This window comes from Scomber japonicus, chromosome 13 (genome assembly GCF_027409825.1).
Source record: "Scomber japonicus isolate fScoJap1 chromosome 13, fScoJap1.pri, whole genome shotgun sequence".
In the NCBI taxonomy this organism is placed as follows: Eukaryota; Metazoa; Chordata; class Actinopteri; order Scombriformes; family Scombridae; genus Scomber; species Scomber japonicus.
This window is the reverse complement of record NC_070590.1, coordinates 14899861-14917271: the sequence shown is the minus strand read 5'-3', so window position 1 is coordinate 14917271 and position 17411 is coordinate 14899861. Positions and strand designations below refer to the sequence as shown.

General features: G+C 38.2%; 4 protein-coding genes across 5 annotated transcripts; 1 reads left to right on the top strand and 3 right to left on the bottom strand.

The window, feature by feature from the left end:
- The first annotated feature begins 330 nt into the window (after nucleotides 1-330).
- Nucleotides 331-4528, top strand: mettl27 (methyltransferase like 27). Its single transcript, XM_053331529.1, has 6 exons — nucleotides 331-425; nucleotides 970-1100; nucleotides 2114-2242; nucleotides 2599-2734; nucleotides 3168-3260; nucleotides 3784-4528. The coding sequence occupies exons 2-6, from the start codon at nucleotides 978-980 to the stop codon at nucleotides 3990-3992; spliced, it is 690 nt and encodes a 229-aa protein (XP_053187504.1). The 5' UTR covers nucleotides 331-425; nucleotides 970-977; the 3' UTR covers nucleotides 3993-4528.
- Nucleotides 4529-6840: 2312 nt separating this feature from the next.
- LOC128371256 (claudin-4-like) lies at nucleotides 6841-11052 on the bottom strand. 2 transcript variants are annotated; one of them, XM_053331525.1, is made up of 2 exons: nucleotides 10228-10689; nucleotides 6841-7851 (listed from the first exon to the last, which is right to left on the bottom strand). In XM_053331525.1, the coding sequence occupies exons 1-2, from the start codon at nucleotides 10687-10689 to the stop codon at nucleotides 6841-6843; spliced, it is 1473 nt and encodes a 490-aa protein (XP_053187500.1). The 2 variants fall into 2 exon arrangements, with proteins under 2 accessions (XP_053187500.1, XP_053187501.1); XM_053331526.1 differs by lacking the exon at nucleotides 6841-7851 and adding an exon at nucleotides 11027-11052 and having other exon boundaries at nucleotides 10057-10672.
- A 1095-nt stretch (nucleotides 11053-12147) lies between these two features.
- Nucleotides 12148-14995, bottom strand: LOC128370888 (claudin-4-like). Its single transcript, XM_053331073.1, has 3 exons — nucleotides 14732-14995; nucleotides 13496-13738; nucleotides 12148-12564 (listed from the first exon to the last, which is right to left on the bottom strand). The coding sequence occupies exons 1-3, from the start codon at nucleotides 14864-14866 to the stop codon at nucleotides 12148-12150; spliced, it is 795 nt and encodes a 264-aa protein (XP_053187048.1). The 5' UTR covers nucleotides 14867-14995.
- Nucleotides 14996-15844: 849 nt separating this feature from the next.
- LOC128371260 (claudin-4-like) lies at nucleotides 15845-16405 on the bottom strand. Its single transcript, XM_053331531.1, has one exon. The coding sequence runs from the start codon at nucleotides 16400-16402 to the stop codon at nucleotides 15845-15847; it is 558 nt and encodes a 185-aa protein (XP_053187506.1). The 5' UTR covers nucleotides 16403-16405.
- Nucleotides 16406-17411: the final 1006 nt, after the last annotated feature.

Below are 17411 nucleotides of genomic sequence, written 5' to 3'. Positions count from 1 at the left end.
GAATGCCTCCTTCAAGGGTTGTCGGAAAAAATGCTTTTACAGGCGTTTATAGTAGAAGGCATGGGGGCAGTGAATGCAGCACAAGGAATATTATATATTATATCATAGAGACAGAATTATCTGTCTGACTTTTTTTTATCTTGGCTATAAAGGTTTTTTTAAGGTAACAAAATGTGCAGACAGGTGACAAGCCTTTAAAAAAATGTTTTAAAAATATATTTCAGTCTTTCCCTTACAGACTGAACTGAGGGTAAATAAACCACCTTAAACCACGTATTACTGTTTCCTGGCCAATTCGCTCGTAATAACTACACGTTGTCTGCAGCAAATCTTTCGTATTGCTCCATAATATTTGGGAAGCAGCTGCCAACTTGATATCCGATGGTGAACTTGTGAAGAAATTGGAACAAATAAACGACACAACTGTAAGTACCTGTCACTACAGTGCGTCATTATGTCTTGTGTAGTTTTCAACCACAGTAAAGGTCAGACAGGCTCCCAGTTTTAATACCACTGAAACAAATATTATTGACTATTAGGCTATAATGACCTGGTTTCAAACCATAACTGAGTTGAGCGGTAATTAGGTTTTGCAGGCAAGCAGCTTTGCAGTCTGTCTTAAAACAGGTGATAAATCAAGTACCCCAAGGTTGAAACAGGTTTTCTTGCTGTAATTATTCCTCCTGTTCATGCTTACCATTAGAAGATGTAATGTAGAAAGAAAGGTGCTTACGTTTTCAAATGTTCTCTTTTGTCTCGACTCACAGTCAACAATTCAAAGACATTTAATTTAAATAGTTGGCATTTAATTGACTAATTATTGCAGCTCTACTAGGATCACCAGTTAAAGTACATTTACTGAGCTGCAACTTTTATTCACACCTAAAACTTACAATCTATAATAAATATTCTGATATCTGTTAATATCACTTGCCTGCCTTGACTTTGGTTCTTTCTTAAATTGAACAGGTTTGTATATGATGTCAGCTGTTACCAACACATTTGAAAATGTGAAAGCGGTTATCTTATCAGCACACAAGAGCACCACCTCAAGAGACAAGGTCGACTTCTACAACACCTGGGCAGAGAACTACGATCAGGTGAGATGACAGATGTATGACATCATCAGCAAAATATTGTACTTATTGTTCATTTAAATAATTTTTTATTGTGAAAATTTAAAAGAAACATGTCTCTTTTAAAAATTAAAATTATGATGTTGCTACATACGAACTTGTTAACAAACAATCAGGACAGACTTCATTTCCCATCATTACACAGTTTGTGTCCATGTTGAAATAATCTTTTTTTTAGTCTTTTATTTATCTGCAAAGTTAAAGTGTGGGTTAAGATGTGTTGGTGGTATACTGTTGTTGTTGTTTTTTTTCCTTTTTTCCTTTTCATTTGATATTTTGATAATTCACCTTGAACCCTTTCCAAGATGTAAAGCAGGTATATCTATTAGCATGAAGTCTGCAGTTTAGGTTTGTTAACCTTGAGACTGGAAAAGTTTATTCTTAGTAAATAAGGTTTTGATAGGAGATAAAGTCAAGGCTCAATATTTGACACATAAACTTTGCAAAAGCAGTAGAATTTTATTGTTTAAAAAGTCCTTCATTGTCTTTTTTCAATAACAACTCTGTTTATTTTCAATTTAGATGTTGAAATCCAAATTTAAAGTCTTAAAATATCAGTCCATAAATGAGTTTGTCCAAATCTATCTGCTGTTTGATTAGTTTTGTTACAGAGCTGCACACCTACTAATTATTTTATGTTTTGTTGCTGACAATGACTTTGATAAGTCAAGATACTTGCATTATCAATGTTGTATATAGTGTAAATGTCCCCTGCTTTTGGCAAGATTTATTTGATTATTAACAGAGTTTAACTTGGAGTTTAATTCAGCAGATTTAGGCCCAAACCTACCACAACACTATTAATAATATTAATAATCATTTATTTTACCCATTAATTATATTTTATATAGGTTCAGGCACATGTGAAAAAAAATCACAAACCAACAGTGGAGGTGGCTTTAAGATGTAGTACTTTCTTATATGTCGTTATCATTCCACTGAAGCTCCTTTGCCTGTCTTAAAACTTGTCTGAATAGGATGTGGACATTCTGGACTACCGTGCACCAAGTCTGGCAGCAAACAGCATCTTCTCACATTTCACTGGTGACCGGGAAGCAGCTCTGGTGCTGGATGTGGCCTGTGGCACAGGACTGGTAGCCAAACAGGTAAACTCACAAGTTATGGGAACACACTCCTGCACTGGAGTAGCTTCATATTTATAGTCTTGATGCAGTACATAAATATAATATTTGGCAGAGGCCTTCTTTTGCAATGTTTCTCTCAGGGTGACAGCAGAAAAAATAGTGTTTCCTATAAAATGTGTCATATTTTGAGTCACTATTGTACATTTTATGTGCGTGTCTGTCTGGTCTATTTCAGTTTAGAAGATTATGTATGGCTGTTTAGAAATGTTTTATGATACTTGCTGTCTTTATTTTACTCGTCTGATTCTAAAAAGCATTGTCAGTATTGGTTTTAAGTTTCATGATCAATGGATTTGACCAGTATTTTTGTCGTGCAGATGAAAAAACATGGATTTGGACATTTTGTGGGTATTGATGGAAGCGAGGCAATGTTGGAGTTGGCCAGAGGGACTGAGTTGTATCAGGACCTCAAGCTATGCATGCTTGGAGAGGAGCCACTACCTGTCCAGTGCGGTAATTTAACGCTTTATTATTTCTCCCAGGTCATTGATCACTGTGATGCCTTAGTTGATCCTCAGGCAGGTTAGTTCTGTTGTGTTCAGATTTATTGCCATCATCTGTCTTTTTAAACATTATTTTACTATCTGTCACGGTTGCTCTGTCACTGCTTGTTGTTGCTGGAGATTCATTCAGTTTACTATATAATTGCATTTAATTACTGTTGAAAGTTTTGGTTGTTTTATTGTTAATACTGTATGCCTTTCTATGATTTAGTTTTTAACCTTTTTTGGAAAAACTCTAAAAAAAGAAATATTATGGCTATTGAATATCATTCATCTTAAGTATTATTATCAGTGGTTAGGGTTAGGCTGTAGGTGATTATGTCAATGAAGCTGTCATATCTTCGTCACCCATTCACCTCCTTTCTCTCCTCTCTGTCCTGCAGGTCTGTTTGATGTGGTTGTGATTGTTGGAGCACTGAGTGTCGGTCAGGTACCAGTTGGTGTGGTCAGAGAGCTCTGCAAATCCACCAAATCAGGTGGGAATATGTTTTTTGTTTCATGCTGTCTTATCTGCAGTTCTGAGTCTGTATTTATCAAGCTTCTTAGAATCACACCTCTCTACTCTAAATAAATTATATGATTTAAGATGTTTTTATTTCTTATTATATTAGAAATTGAAATTCATTAGCCTGTCCAGCCAGTCCGCTCTTAAATGTGCAATATGTGTATAGAGATCAACATTTGATTCATCAGTTGAGAAGCTGCACGTTCCCTGTCACATTTTTGGGGGGGCTTGAACGCCATCTCATGGAAACTCATAACAGGTTAGGACCCCTCTGGAGCTCTCCTAAATATTGGCCGAAACAGGAATGATTTCCTGACTTAAGAAAGTTGATCAAATACTTTCACTCTTACTGCTCAAAGTACAACCAACAATTATTCACCCTGATAATTTTTGACCAGTTAAGAGTGATTTCCCACACTGAGAAGCTTGATAAATACGACCCCTGATCTGAGGTGAGTTATAACTCAACAACACGGCTGCACTGTTTCCACTAGGTGGCTGCGTTTGCATGACAACCAGGAGTAACCATGACAACCTGGAATACAAAGCTGCTCTGGACCGTGAGCTGAAGCAGATGGAGGAAGAGGGGCTGTGGAGTTGCGTAGAGGTCACTGAGGTGGAAGACTGGGAGAGAGCGGTATCAGAGCAGGAGGACGGCTACATATCGGGCTCTGTGTATCTCTATAAGAAACTTCAACAATAGCAAAATGAACAACAACGCTGCCAACATTCAGAACAAAGTTATGCAAGAAGATGCAAAATATTGAAATAACTCACTCAACACTGATACAAAGTGTCAAGATTTTTTGATATTCAACCCAAAATTGAAGTTGTTAATCTGCATTCTTGGATAATGTAAAATTAAGACCTCAAATATTCTCAAGTGTCATGTTTAACAATGTCCCTGTTACATGTGTGGACCCGTTGCAATAAATTTCTATACATATACTTATACTTACAATAAGTCCCTGAGCAGCATAAAGGAGAGATTTAGTCAGAGGAGTGTATACATTCTGGGTCATTTTGTGGTTGCAATATAATTGACAGACTTCTACATTTTTGTATTTCTGTCTGAAAAGTTCAATGAGCGAGTGCTGCAAATGTAACATGTAAATACTGTTATATGATGCTGCTATCTCAAAGTGCCTGAGATAGTTTTAACAAGTAAAACACATTTGACATTTGGTGTAAATGTAATCAGATTTTTTACCGCAGTGTTATTTAAATAAATTCCTGGAATAAGAACTGTGTCCTGTAATGACATGGATTAGATATATTTTGCAGAATATTGGTGGAAAAGTGATGCAATCAGATGAGAGGAGCACTTGGGAACATTTATTTGAAGAAATGTTCCTTTTTTATTTCCTGTATTTAACCACCATAAATGTATTATATATATATAATATATATATACATTCATTTATTATGGAAAAATATGTGTATCAAAAATGTACTGAAATATGACATTATTGCAGTAATATTTTAAGTGATCCTATTTACTGTAGGTGCTGTTTAATGTTAATACATGATTTTATATTCTTATAATTATGCAAGTATAGCAGAAGAGTATATTGAACTGTTAGGGTCCAATGTGTTTGTGTGTAGCTTTGGCCACAAGATGGCAGTGTTTCACCAGAGAGAGATTAGCGTGAACATCAATCCTGATGGACGCTTAAAGGCTTATGGTGAGCCTTGAGCTGCTCTGAGTATTTTCTTTACAGACCACTGTGGATTGGGCAGCATGTATCCAGTGATGTGCTGCAGTTTAACTCATTTAATCTGCCTGTATGCAAACATTTCACCATCCTCACTTTTGTTGTCATCAATGTGAAACAAAACTGAGAGCTTTCTCATTTTTAAAAGTTGATATTTTTGACTTACTTAATTGTTGGTTTATTTCAAATTCAAATAAGGTTTATCAACATGACAGATCAAAAACGTATATTGCCAAAGCAGTACATCATAACAGATAAATATATAATAAAAATACTTTTTTTACAGATATAATCACTCACAAACATTTTCTACAAAGCTTGTTTCTTTTCATGTACAACAACATTATTATATTTTTCAGCTTTTACTCACTCACTTTTCTCCCAACAGTTTCTGAGGATCAGGGAGATGAATAAAGGCTGTCCACTCATTCCGTACATTGTCCATGTTTTCCTTGATTTTTTTATAGGCCACGGTGGTCAGGTACTCTGCCACCATGTACTCGGTTTAGTGTCAAATAAAATTCAAATTTATTTTGATTTGGTGATTTTGTTCCAATATTTGATATAATTAAAGATACGATTTGGTTGGGCCAGATTGTTTAGTGTGTGTCCTGAAGTATGGGCAGAGCTCCAGGACGAGCTGGCAGAGAGGCCTCTTATCTTTGTTCAATTCTTGGCACTGAGTAGGAGTACTAGTAAGAGTGGAGGCCGCTAGATTGGAGGTATTTATAAAATTTTAATGTTGATTATTAAAGGGCATTGGCCACATTCTGTCCTAAATGTTTTATTGGCTGTTTGTCTGTGAACTCAAAATATGTTTTTTCACAATTCTGCTTAGACGGCTACTGTATGAGCTACTCATATATTTAATCTATTTATGCATTTATAGTATTAATAAAATAAGTAAGTTAAATATTCCATTTTGGTCTGCTGACATTAGATTTTGATTAGATAATGATGCTATTGAAAATTTGAATAAGCAAAACCAAAACTACGCATGACCCATAAATATGCATCACTGAAACTAAGTTTGACTCCTCTACAAATGCATTGTACCTCCCTCCTCTAACACTGCACAGCTTTTTGAAGTCACACTTTCTGTCAAACCAGTTTGTCCTGTGGATTTTAATAACCAGGAGGAAGGCTGAAAGTCCAGGAGGATCTCATGCCTGACATGTTAACACAGAATAACATGTTATGTCATACATTTACATAAATGAAAAAAGGCTATGACTTCCTTGATAAAAATTGCAGTCATTTATTGAAAAGTACATGTATACATCTAAAAAAGTTAGAGTAAAATGAACAAAATCACATTTCACAGTTGTAACAAAAAGCTAAATGTTTACAGAAACTCCCTTAACAGTAACAGTTTTGCAGTAGATAGAACATTAAGTGCTAACTTATTTGCAACAAGGGGAGTTTTTATTGGTTAAAGTTCTCATCGAATCATCTGAGAGATCATACTTTAATTAAAAATGTTAAAGTAGCCTAAACATAAACAGTAGGCTAAAAATAATTAGCTGCTTCATTACTCAGGTTGCTGTGTGTGAGAACAAAGATGCTAAAAATATCTGAGGTAAACTTCAGGTAAAGACAACTATAACATCCTTCACTTGGCCCTTGTAGTTTGGTTCAGTTCACTTTCAGTCCATATGACATAAAAACTAAACAAAGCTTTAATTATTTTCCTTTCTGTGCTTTGATCCAAATAACTAAGTGGAGTTTGAAGATAACTACATTTAAATACAATGCCAACCTCTTAAACTACTTTTAAGCAGTAAACAACAAAAAATACTACATCAGAATAAGAGTTTGTAAGAGTGTGTGTCCATATTATAAGTATGTTCTTGCTGGATTTGAGGATGCGTCGTCATTGTCATTCTTGACTGAGTCTGATAAAGTCTCTTCCATCTCTGCTTGTTTCAGCTGAGACTTTGTAGAAAGAGCATCACTTTCTTCTGACTTTGTCGAGCCTGGTCTTTTCATCTGAGACTTTGTTGATGGTGCCCATGATCTCTCTGACTCCTGCCTCGAGTCCTGCTCAGGCACATCCTCCCAGGGAGGCCTTGTGTATGACTGAGACTTAGTGGGTGCTCCTTCATAGCTTTGAGGCCTGGTGAAAACTGCTCCAACAGGCTGAGACTTTGCTGATGGTATCCTGCTGCGTTGAGAACCAGCCTGACTGGGCCCATCGGAGCGGACTACCAGGTAGCGGACAGAGGGGTTCTTGTCTTCATTGTGTGCTTTGATGGGACACGCTGAGCTGATGAACAGACCCCCTCCCAGAATAAGCAGGATGGACGCTCCCCAGCCAATGTAGAGACAGGCTCCAATCTCCCTGCGCTGAGCATCTATGGCGGCGCTGTAGAACTTCCTCACGACCGCGCCAGCCGTCCATGATGTGGGGATCAAACACAGCAGCCCTGTGACGATCAACACCGTCCCTGCTGCTATGGCCACCTTGCTCTTCATCCTGCTTCCTTCTCCATCCATGAAGCGAGTGCACTTCCCACCAATGAAGGCCAGAATTAGGCCTACACCACCAGTAACAATTGCAAGGACAGTGAGAGCCCTGGCGGCCTGCAGATCAGCACCTAGAGCAAGGAGAGACTCATACGGTTTACACTGAATCTGCCCTGTGCTCTGGACCACACAGGTCATCCAGATGCCCTCCCAGATGGTCTGAGAGGTGACAATGGTGCTGCCCACAAAGGCTGTGACTCGCCACATTGGCATTATGCAGCTGATGATGACCCCTGCCCAACCCAGCAGGCACAGGGCACTGGCCAGCATCTGCATCCCCATGGAGGCCATGATGTAAAGGTGTAGAGAAGATCTCTGTAGCTGCTCTGAAAAGTGCTCTGATGTTATTTTCTCTGGGGCTTCTTTTGCTTTCACTCCTGGTCTTCTGCCACTCTCCTTTGGTATCTCTCAATGCGCTTTTCTTTGTCAGTTCTTGTCTCCATGCAATGTTGCCATTTTCATCTTTCGTTCTTTTTTTCTTGCCACAGTTCCAATGTTGTAAAGTATCTGTTTCATGAATGCAGAGTCCACTCTGATGATTTCAGTTGTCTGTTTAGCCTCCAGTTGCTTTTACTTGACTCCAGGTGTGTCTCTGTTTGGCCTCAGTTCATTTGTTTACAGCCCTCCTCTTCTCTGGCTCCGTCCCTCCCTCTTCAAATCCTCAATTGTTGTTCTCTCCTTCCCCCTTTCTCTCACTCTGTCCCCTCTCTATTTCTCTACTGGAGAGTGCTCTTTCTTTCCTGTCACCTGAGCAGCTGTCTGTGTGCTACTGGTCAGGTGTGGATGCACCACACCTACTCTATAGGGAAAAGAAAGGGGAGGAGGTTGACAAAAAAAACAGAGCGAGAGAGAGAGAGAGTGAGACAGAGAGAGAGAGAGCAAGACAGAGAGAGAAAGAGAGAGAGAGCGAGAGAGAGAGAGAGAGAGAGAGAGAGAGAAACTATGACATCATCTATTTCCTCCCTCATTATCCATGTCTGACAAGATTATTTTGGAAACAACGAGCGATGGATAAAGAAGGAAGAATGATGGGCATCCATGCATGAAACATGCATGGATGCACTCTGATGAAGCACTGCATTGTTGTCTTTATTCAGTAATACTGGATTGGATTTCAAACGAAAAAGGGAATCTGATTCAAAAGTTAATATGTGGAGTTCAGTTCAGGATAACAAGAAGAGAATGATGCAGAGCAACACAATCTCCTGGGAGAAAGTCTGTTTCATTCTAGCAGTGGCTACCGTGCAGAAAAACCTGTTTGAAAAATGCCAAACACCCCCTGCACACAAGCACCAAGCCTTTTAATCAGGCTCAAAATAATCTGTAATCTCGCTGTCCTTGTAAAGTTCAGAGGGATAGTTTTTGTATCTACTCTTTTTTTTCTTCATGACATTAGGCCAAACAGAAATTTTTTACTGTAAAGTGCACAAGAAGTTTGACTTTATCTAATAAAAATGTCCCAACATGCAAACATAGGCAGGATGCAGTGCTAAGTCTATGACTCTCTCCTGACGTTACCTCAAGACCTGCAGGCTGCATTGTCATGAAGTGCACAAAACAAACAGTCAGTTGAGTATGGCCGAGTTATATAAAGCATGTTTTAGATAGATAGATAGATTCCTTTATTGTCATTGTATAAAATACAACGAAATTCCAAACCCAAGGCAGAGAACAGAGCTCAATTAAAAAGTATTCTCCTTTTCATTTGTTCATATATTTTTTTTTATATTCTGTTAATTATACATTTCATTGTATTAAAAGCAAAAGTTTCCAAAATGGATCCGTCTTATGAGATACAAGGAGGAACACACACAAACTGCAAACACAGTGACACACAAAAGCACACAGTTATCTCTCAATCTTTTGTTTCTTCAGCACTAAGGCCACATTGACACAAAACCTGTTCTTAACAATCCCTCCAGGTGCACTTGAAAAACCAGATCCACTGCACAGCACATTTTTGGGCAGTTGTCATCATTGTAACTGTTAATCTCTCTGAAAAATAGAAACTGCTAAGACAAGTTGGAATAAAAGATTTAATGACATACAGAGAATACAGAGAAAAACAAAACCATACTTATAAATGTGAATTGATTAGCTAATCAGTATCTCACTGACTACAAATGTAGAAGTTAGATTTCACATTTCACATTAATATACAAAGCGTTTTATACATACGCATTTTTAACACACATGTTCTGGATCTTGCATATCCTGTAAAATATCTTGTGTGAGCATGTGGGACTATATCAGCATAAACATCATGTATCAGTCAACATAAACAAAACAAATAAAGAACATCTCTATGCAAGTGTCCAAAATTATATAAAGTACAAAAACATAGTATGTTTATATATAGAAAATTACAAACATTGCACATTTTTAAACATATAGTATTCCTTGCTACACGCATAGTGCAAAAGTTAATATCTGCTTTAATCACATTAAAGACATTATTATTCTAAATGGTTTTTAAATGATTAATCTCCATGTGACAAACAGAAGATGAAACTGTCCCAGTCCTCTCTAAACGTAGATCTTGTTGCTCTCCACAGAGCGAGCCTTGGAGTACTTCACATCATAACTGTTCTCTTCTGCGGGGGGACAGGAGCTGCAGAGGAGGCCTCCACCAAGGAACAGCAGCCCTGCAGTGGCCCAGCCGATGTACAGTGAAGCCCCCAGCTCCCTCTTCTGGGCGTTGATTAGCGCAACATTGTTGAAATTACGAATGATGGTGTTGGCTGTCCAGCACACAGGAATAAGCACCAACAGGCCTGCGATGATGAAGATGACTCCAGCAGCAATGGCTACTTTGCATTTCTGCCTCTCCTCCTCCACAAAGTTGGTACACTTGCCGCCAACGATGCTAAGAAGGATCCCAAAGACCCCGGTGATGATGGCCAAGATGACCAGTGCTCTAGCAGCCTGCAGGTCTTGAGGTAAAGCCAGGAGAGAGTCGTAGACTTTGCACTGCATCTGGCCTGTACTTTGGGTCACACAGTTCATCCACAAGCCCTCCCAGATCACTTGAGCTGTGATGATGTTGGCACCAATAAAGGCTGTGACTTTCCAGTTGGGCAGACCACAGATGATGATGCTCCCCACAAAGCCAATGAAGGCCAGGGCCATACCAAGAATCTGTCTTCCTCCAGATACCATGCTGAATCGCTTCTTTTCAAAGAGCTAAGACTGAGTGATGCTGAAGGTTGCAGTACTTTGCCTGCTGCCAAGAACGTGCGTAGAAGCAGGTCTTATTGCCCGCTCAGAGGAGAGTTTGACACTGGGAATCTCATGTACGGACTTTGCTGATAAAGTTGAAGTCAGAGGAGGAGTTTCTAGTTTTGCCTGTAACATGAAACTGGTTTGTGAGGAATTTTCACCTGGGCAGTTTGCTTTTCAATGCTACTACTAGAAAGTATAGAGTTTCTGAGGATAACGCGCAGGCCCCTATAATGACAAAACTACAGAAATACAGCGCACAGACTAACACATTCACAAACAAGCATACTGCAAATTGGACATTGTTCTGTAAATTTAAGAAGAACTAATTCACCTATTTAAAGATATATTTTCTTGGCGGAGACTATTACTGCAAAGAGGGACTTATCAGTTGATCAGTGCTCAAAAAAGTCCGGCACACTGTGGTTTCGATGTGTTTTTTTTAATTTTTTATCACTCTTTGGAAAGTTGTTTGCAGTGTGAAGTATCACTGTAGTCTGTGTATGACAACCACACTGAATCTAAACACAGAGATTATCTTCTGTTGTGCCAAAGATGAATAGGTTTCAAATGGTTCCCAGAAAATCAAGTGGGACTTTAAGTGTGACATCTAAGTGTTTTAATGCATACTTGATCATCATCTCTGGAGGAAGAAAAGGAAATACTACACCAAAGAATGTTAGACTCAACCTCAAAATGTATTCATGCTTCTTATAACAGTGAATAATAAGCAATATAAACTCTCTTTAATAAAACTTAAAGTTGAAAAGACTGTATGACTAATAAAATGATCCTCCTAACATACAATTTACCCTCTTATTTATCCCAACATGGCTATAATTTAGTTTCACGCTGTTATTAAAATATGTTTCACTCATAAAGAAGCCCTCTGGTATTTTTTGAAATGTCATTGTGATTTCTGAAATGTCAAGTTCTTTTCTTTTCAAATTTTTATTTTTGGAAAACTTGTGTTCTTGGAAAAGTGAGATATATTTTCTTAAAATAAGACATGTTTTCTTATGTAAAAAATGCTTGACAAGATATTTTTTTATTTAGACAAAAATAAGTCTAATTTTCTCGAAACAAGTCTTTTTTTAAAAAACTTTTTTTATTTTATACATACAGATATCAAGTCTTATGATAAAAATGATATTAAACGATTGATTTGTCCAAAGAAAACATTGAGATAGTAAGCATTAATTAATATGTGAATGGAAACAATAAGCACAGTTAAATCATTCCTTCAATCATTCTCAGCACTATGATTTATGCAGATTCATCCAGATTATGATTTACTGGAATAATATTTACTTGGTACAGTTGTAGCTCTGTCATGCACCGGATTTGGCCTCATTCCCATCAATAAGGCCTTCCTGTTGTCTGGGGCCTCTGATCCATTTAACGTGGTTGATAATACAGTCCAGCCCCACTGTTAGCTTTATTAAGTGGACTGTACACTTGGTCTACACGCTCTACCATCGTATTCGGTGCATAGCGATTGTTAGATCTTATGACATCAGACCTCTGTGTGGACATGCGGGATGAATAGTCACTGAGTTCTGTGTTGCTGTAGGAGCGATACAAAGGCGGTGATCTCTCCTTCTCTCCACAGACGAAGCAGATCAGAGCCCCACCGAGCAGGAGCAGCACAGACGAGGCCCAGCCTATGTAGATGGAAGAGCCTACCTCTCTCCTTAAGGCCGCAGCAATGAAAGGGTCATTGTAGATTGAGATGGTTCTCGCTGCTGACCAGCTGACTGCAACCAGGCACAAGATGGCAGACAGCACGCACAGAACTCCACCCAGCAGACATGCCTGGAAAAACAAAAGACACTACTGACATGTTTCTGATGTGTGTTTATGTCTGAATTTAAAAGCAGTGGAAATGCATCTTTTTAAATACTCAATACAATGAGTCAGCGAAGTTAGAATTTTTCATGGGCTTTGATGGAGTTGTCACATTAATGCTGAAAAAAGGTTTTGCTTTGTTTTTCAGACATTTTACATCATCATTATATAAACATCAGATTGAAAAATCTTTGTATGATGAAATGTCTTGAAACTTACACACAATTGTTAATTCATTGTGTAACTAAGCAACATTTACCGGAGACACTTTGACTGCAAACAGACAGGACTTCTCCTGGCGCCATCCAGTGACTCAGACTGGCCGACAGCTGGACAAAGCATTACTTTGTGCAAAAGCCTTGATTTTCTGTGGTAATGTTAAGTCATTTTAATCTTACTTAGTTTTGCAACACCAATATTTCTCTTGTTTCAGAAAGTCAAAAAATACAGCATTCATTGTTGAAAGGTTTTTTAGTGAAACAACATTGAAACATTGTTGTGACTGATGTGAGCCTTGCTCACTGGCCAAATTTGATAAATCGCAAACTTGGTAATATACACCATACCTATTAGGCTCCTGTATTGTAGAAGGGCCATGACAAAATTTTAATTTAAGACCTTTATTACTGATATTTTTAACTATTTGAAATATGTATATTCTGGCTCAAATATATTCATGTTGATTCCTACTTCCTAGTGCATATTCTTAAATAGATGTGTTTGCATATCAAATTATCTTAATATAACTGACATACAGCAAATTAAAGACTGCGAGGAACGAGGGGGTCAATAATCCACAGCTCATTTTCATTCCCCCAGGGCCTCCTAGGAGGTTAATTGCAGAAAACTATAATTTTACAGTGTTTGTTTACAGAGACAAACACAGATATGTTCTCACCTTCTTTCTGCCATTAGAAGAGGACGGAGGCTCAGCAGGGTCAGGTGGAGTCCCACTACAATTGGCCACACCTCCACCCAGGAGGCTAATGATGAAGCCCAGGAAGCCGGCGAGGATGGAGATCAATATGAGGGCACGTCCAGCCTGGATGTCAGCAGTCAAAGTGTTGGGTGTTGTGTGTGTCTTACACTGCATCTGACCTGTGGCCTGGACGACACAATGCAACCACAGACCATCCCACACCTAACACAATTTTTTGTGTTAATGCAGAATTCACATCTGTCAAATTAAACATCTTTGGTGTTACAAACTGACCATTTTCAGTAGGTTGGACTACTGCAATGGTGTCTTTACGGGTCTTAACAAAAAATCAATTAGGCAGCTGCAGCTGATTCAGAATGCTGCTGCCAGAGTCCTTACAAACACCAGGAAACTGGACCATATTACACCGGTCCTCAGATCACTACACTGGCTTCCTGTGAGTCAAAGGATAGATTTTAAAATCTTATTGCTGGTCTACAAAACACTGAACGGTCTTGGACCAAAGTATATGCTAGATCTATTAGTTCCCTATGAAGCATCCAGGCCCCTCAGGTCATCTGGAACCGGCTGTTGTGTGTCCCAAGAACGAGAACCAAACAAAGTGGGGCAGCATTTAGTTATTTGGTCCTCATCTGTGGAACAAAATTCCTGTAGATCTGAGGTCTGCTCAAACTGTCAGCTCTTTTAAATCAGGGCTAAAAACTTTATTGTTTACTGTTGCTTTCTCCTAAATTCAATACCTACTTGCTGGTTTTTATTATTCCTATTTAGTTTTATTTTTTATTTTTAAATCGTATCTGTTCTTATCCTAATTTTTACTTATTTACTTGTGTTTATATATATATATATATATATATTATTATTATTATTATTATTATTTTCCTAATAAATAATGTTTAAACTTTTTTTTCTTTTGATGTGTTTCCAGCTTTTGTAAAACACTTTGAATTACACAGCGTATGAATTGTGCTATACAAATAAACTTGCCTTGCCTTGCCATTTAGATGTTATCAGGCATTATACTGTGACCACCATATATTCATATGCTTCACTCTTACTCCTACATTTTCATGTGATTTCAGACAACCTGTATGGTGTTTTGTTTTAAATGAATATATAATATAGTAGAGCTGCTGGTGAAGGTAATGGGAATATATACAATTTAATATACACTAGGAAACTATACTGACTTACCGATTGTGCAGTTACAATGTTGGCTCCAACGAAAGATGTCTCACGCCACAACGGCAGTCCACATGTCAAACTCACTCCTAAAATGCCCATCATACACAGTGCCAGGCCCCCGATCTGCCTGCCCTGCCCCCCCATTTAAAATTTCTACAGTTACACAGCCATAAACTAAAGCCAGAATCCCTTCAGCAGTTTAAGATAAGAAAAAGACAGCAAATTCATTAAAATTTTCCTCTGTGATAAAAACAAATGTGATATTTCTTCAGAGGAAAAGAGAAGACTGCATTTCTCTTGCCTTGTATCTGTTTAAGTTTCTACCAGCAGCTCTTATGTGTTGCAGTTATGTTAAGTAGTCAGATGACAAAGATCAACAGAGAGATGCAAACACGTTTCAGAGAGAGACAACTGTGTGTACATTTACATCGAGTATTTAAACACCTCTGAGCTACATCCAAATCAAGTTTTTCAGGCTTTTATACAAATGAAAGAAGCTGGTGTAGAACACAGAATTTTATTTTTCTTTTGTCTGTTTCCAGTGTGTTTGAATTGTTTTGCAATTTTCAATATGCTAAAAACAGGCTCTTCTGTGCAAAAAAATAATACACAAGGTGAATATGAAGTTTTTTGGTATAAAAATGAACGTGGCAAAGCATAGTAATTTTGGTTTTCTTAGTTGTATTTTTCCTAACAATTATTATTCTTAAAAAAAATAAAAACTCTTTTGTTGCATACAAGATACATTTCCTCACCACACTAGCAGTTATTTTCATTTGTAAAAAAGAAAAGAAAAGAAAAATACTATATAAGATTATGATTAATTATGACAACAGTCTTAAAAACATATTAGTATAAAAATTGCATAAGAGTATTCATGCATCACTCATAATTTGTGCTATACAGATCATGTTGAAACACTGATTCTACTTTTTCACATGCTACTCTTTTTAGTATTTTAAACAGGTTATTTGTTGTAAAAAGTCAGTATAGTGCAATTAACAAAGGTTGATATAAATGTTGAAAAAGAGACTGAATCAAATAGTCACAGTAAACACATTTGTCCATTTTCAACTATATTATGCATCTGATGGGTGGCATGAACTCCCCTCTTCTCTCCCCTCAGCATCTGTAGGTGCTACACAACACCCCTCCACCAATGACGAGCAGAGCTCCGGATGCCCAGCCCACATATATGGACGCCCCCAGCTCTCCTCTCCTCTCACTGGTAGCCAAGGGGTTGTAGAAACCTGTGATGATGCTGTGAGCTGACCAGCTGACAGGAATGATACACAGCAGCCCCGCGATTATAAACACCACACCTCCTGACACGCCAACATTGGATTTGGTCCTCCAGTCATCACGATAGAAGTTGGTGCAACGGGCCCCGACCACAGTGAGCCCAATGGCCACCACACTGACAGCAATGGAGACACAGATCAGAGCCCTGGAGGCCTGCAGTTCTTGTGGTAAAGCCAGAACGGAGTCGTAGGCCTTACACTGTGAGTGACCTGTGCTCTGGATCACACAGTTCATCCATAAACCTTCCCAGAACACCTGAGCAGTAATAATGTTTGCCCCGACAAAGGCAGTCACCTTCCACATGGGCAGTCCACAGATAAGAATGGTGCCAAGAAAGCCAATGATTGCCAGACAAACACCAACGAGCTGAGTCCGCATCTTGTCAAAAACCAAATCCGAGGCATGTATTTAAGTTTGCCACAAAGTCAAAAACAGACACAAGATCCACCTTCAGTTGAGCTGCAGATCATTTTTATCGTAAGTTTCACTCGGCTGTAAACACTGCTGGTTGTGTTTTGCTGTGTGTGCAGTGGGAAGTATGAACAACAGGGAGGGGACTGCTAGTTTGCAGATCAGGTTTCTTGCTTGTCCTGATTCCTGCTTGGTATGAATGAGTACAATGAGAAACCTGTTTACAAAAGCAATCGTGTATGAAAAACTGCCCAAGACCCAAAACAAACAGCTTTGACCAATTTTTAATGAATTGAAACAGAAATATTAACTATGTCCAAAAATATAAAATAAAGCTTGCTCATATCTACAGGTCAGACAAGAATCTATTAGAACCTGACAACATGAATGCATGAACTTTAACAGTTTCCAAAGAAAGAAAACCTACCTGCATAAAGCCTGGGAATGCCTAAACAACAAGAAACATGCTGCTTTGAGGAAAGAGTTTGCTTGTTCAGTCAATGCTTACCAGTATTATTCAGTTTTAAAAATGTTTTAATATTGAAATAGAAACAGAACATTTAAGAGTGTTATTGTGGTTTTAGAGATCAGATTTACTGCCTACCCCAAGTTTTATTAACACTGAAATACTAAAGTACAGTTTGGAAAATATTAGCCGTTTTGCTGAGATTTAAGACGAGGGAAGACTTGTGTAAACTAAAGAGGTTGGAGCAGGTAGCTTAGTTTAGTATAAAGACTGAAAAAAAAAATAGCCTGGTTCTTTGGTATTTTCTAGTACACAACTGTTGCTGAAAATGTGATTCTTTTGCGAGTCTTGGATCCAGGGGATCTGCTGACCTGCAGACTGACTTGGGGCTGACTGTCGAGATGATTCCAACATAAGATGTAAATTGAAAAGTTGATCACGTGTAAAAACATTGAACACTCCAGATTTAAACATAATTGCTTAATGAATACAAATTGTAAACTGGACTGA

Coding starts and splice junctions, on each gene's coding strand:
- LOC128371260 (XM_053331531.1), bottom strand. CDS start 16,402: ATGCGGACTCAGCTCGTTGGTGTTTGTCTGGCAATCATTGGCTTTCTT.
- mettl27 (XM_053331529.1), top strand. CDS start 978: ATGATGTCAGCTGTTACCAACACATTTGAAAATGTGAAAGCGGTTATC. Junction 2,243..2,598: donor CAGGACTGGTAGCCAAACAG/GTAAACTCACAA, acceptor TTTGTCGTGCAG/ATGAAAAAACATGGATTTGG. Junction 3,261..3,783: donor CTGCAAATCCACCAAATCAG/GTGGGAATATGT, acceptor TGTTTCCACTAG/GTGGCTGCGTTTGCATGACA.
- LOC128370888 (XM_053331073.1), bottom strand. CDS start 14,866: ATGGGGGGGCAGGGCAGGCAGATCGGGGGCCTGGCACTGTGTATGATG. Junction 13,739..14,731: donor ACATTGTAACTGCACAATCG/GTAAGTCAGTAT, acceptor AAATTGTGTTAG/GTGTGGGATGGTCTGTGGTT. Junction 12,565..13,495: donor CTTCTAATGGCAGAAAGAAG/GTGAGAACATAT, acceptor TTGTTTTTCCAG/GCATGTCTGCTGGGTGGAGT.
- LOC128371256 (XM_053331525.1), bottom strand. CDS start 10,689: ATGGTATCTGGAGGAAGACAGATTCTTGGTATGGCCCTGGCCTTCATT. Junction 7,852..10,227: donor ACAATGTTGCGCTAATCAAC/GCCCAGAAGAGG, acceptor TTTTCAGAGCAG/CTACAGAGATCTTCTCTACA.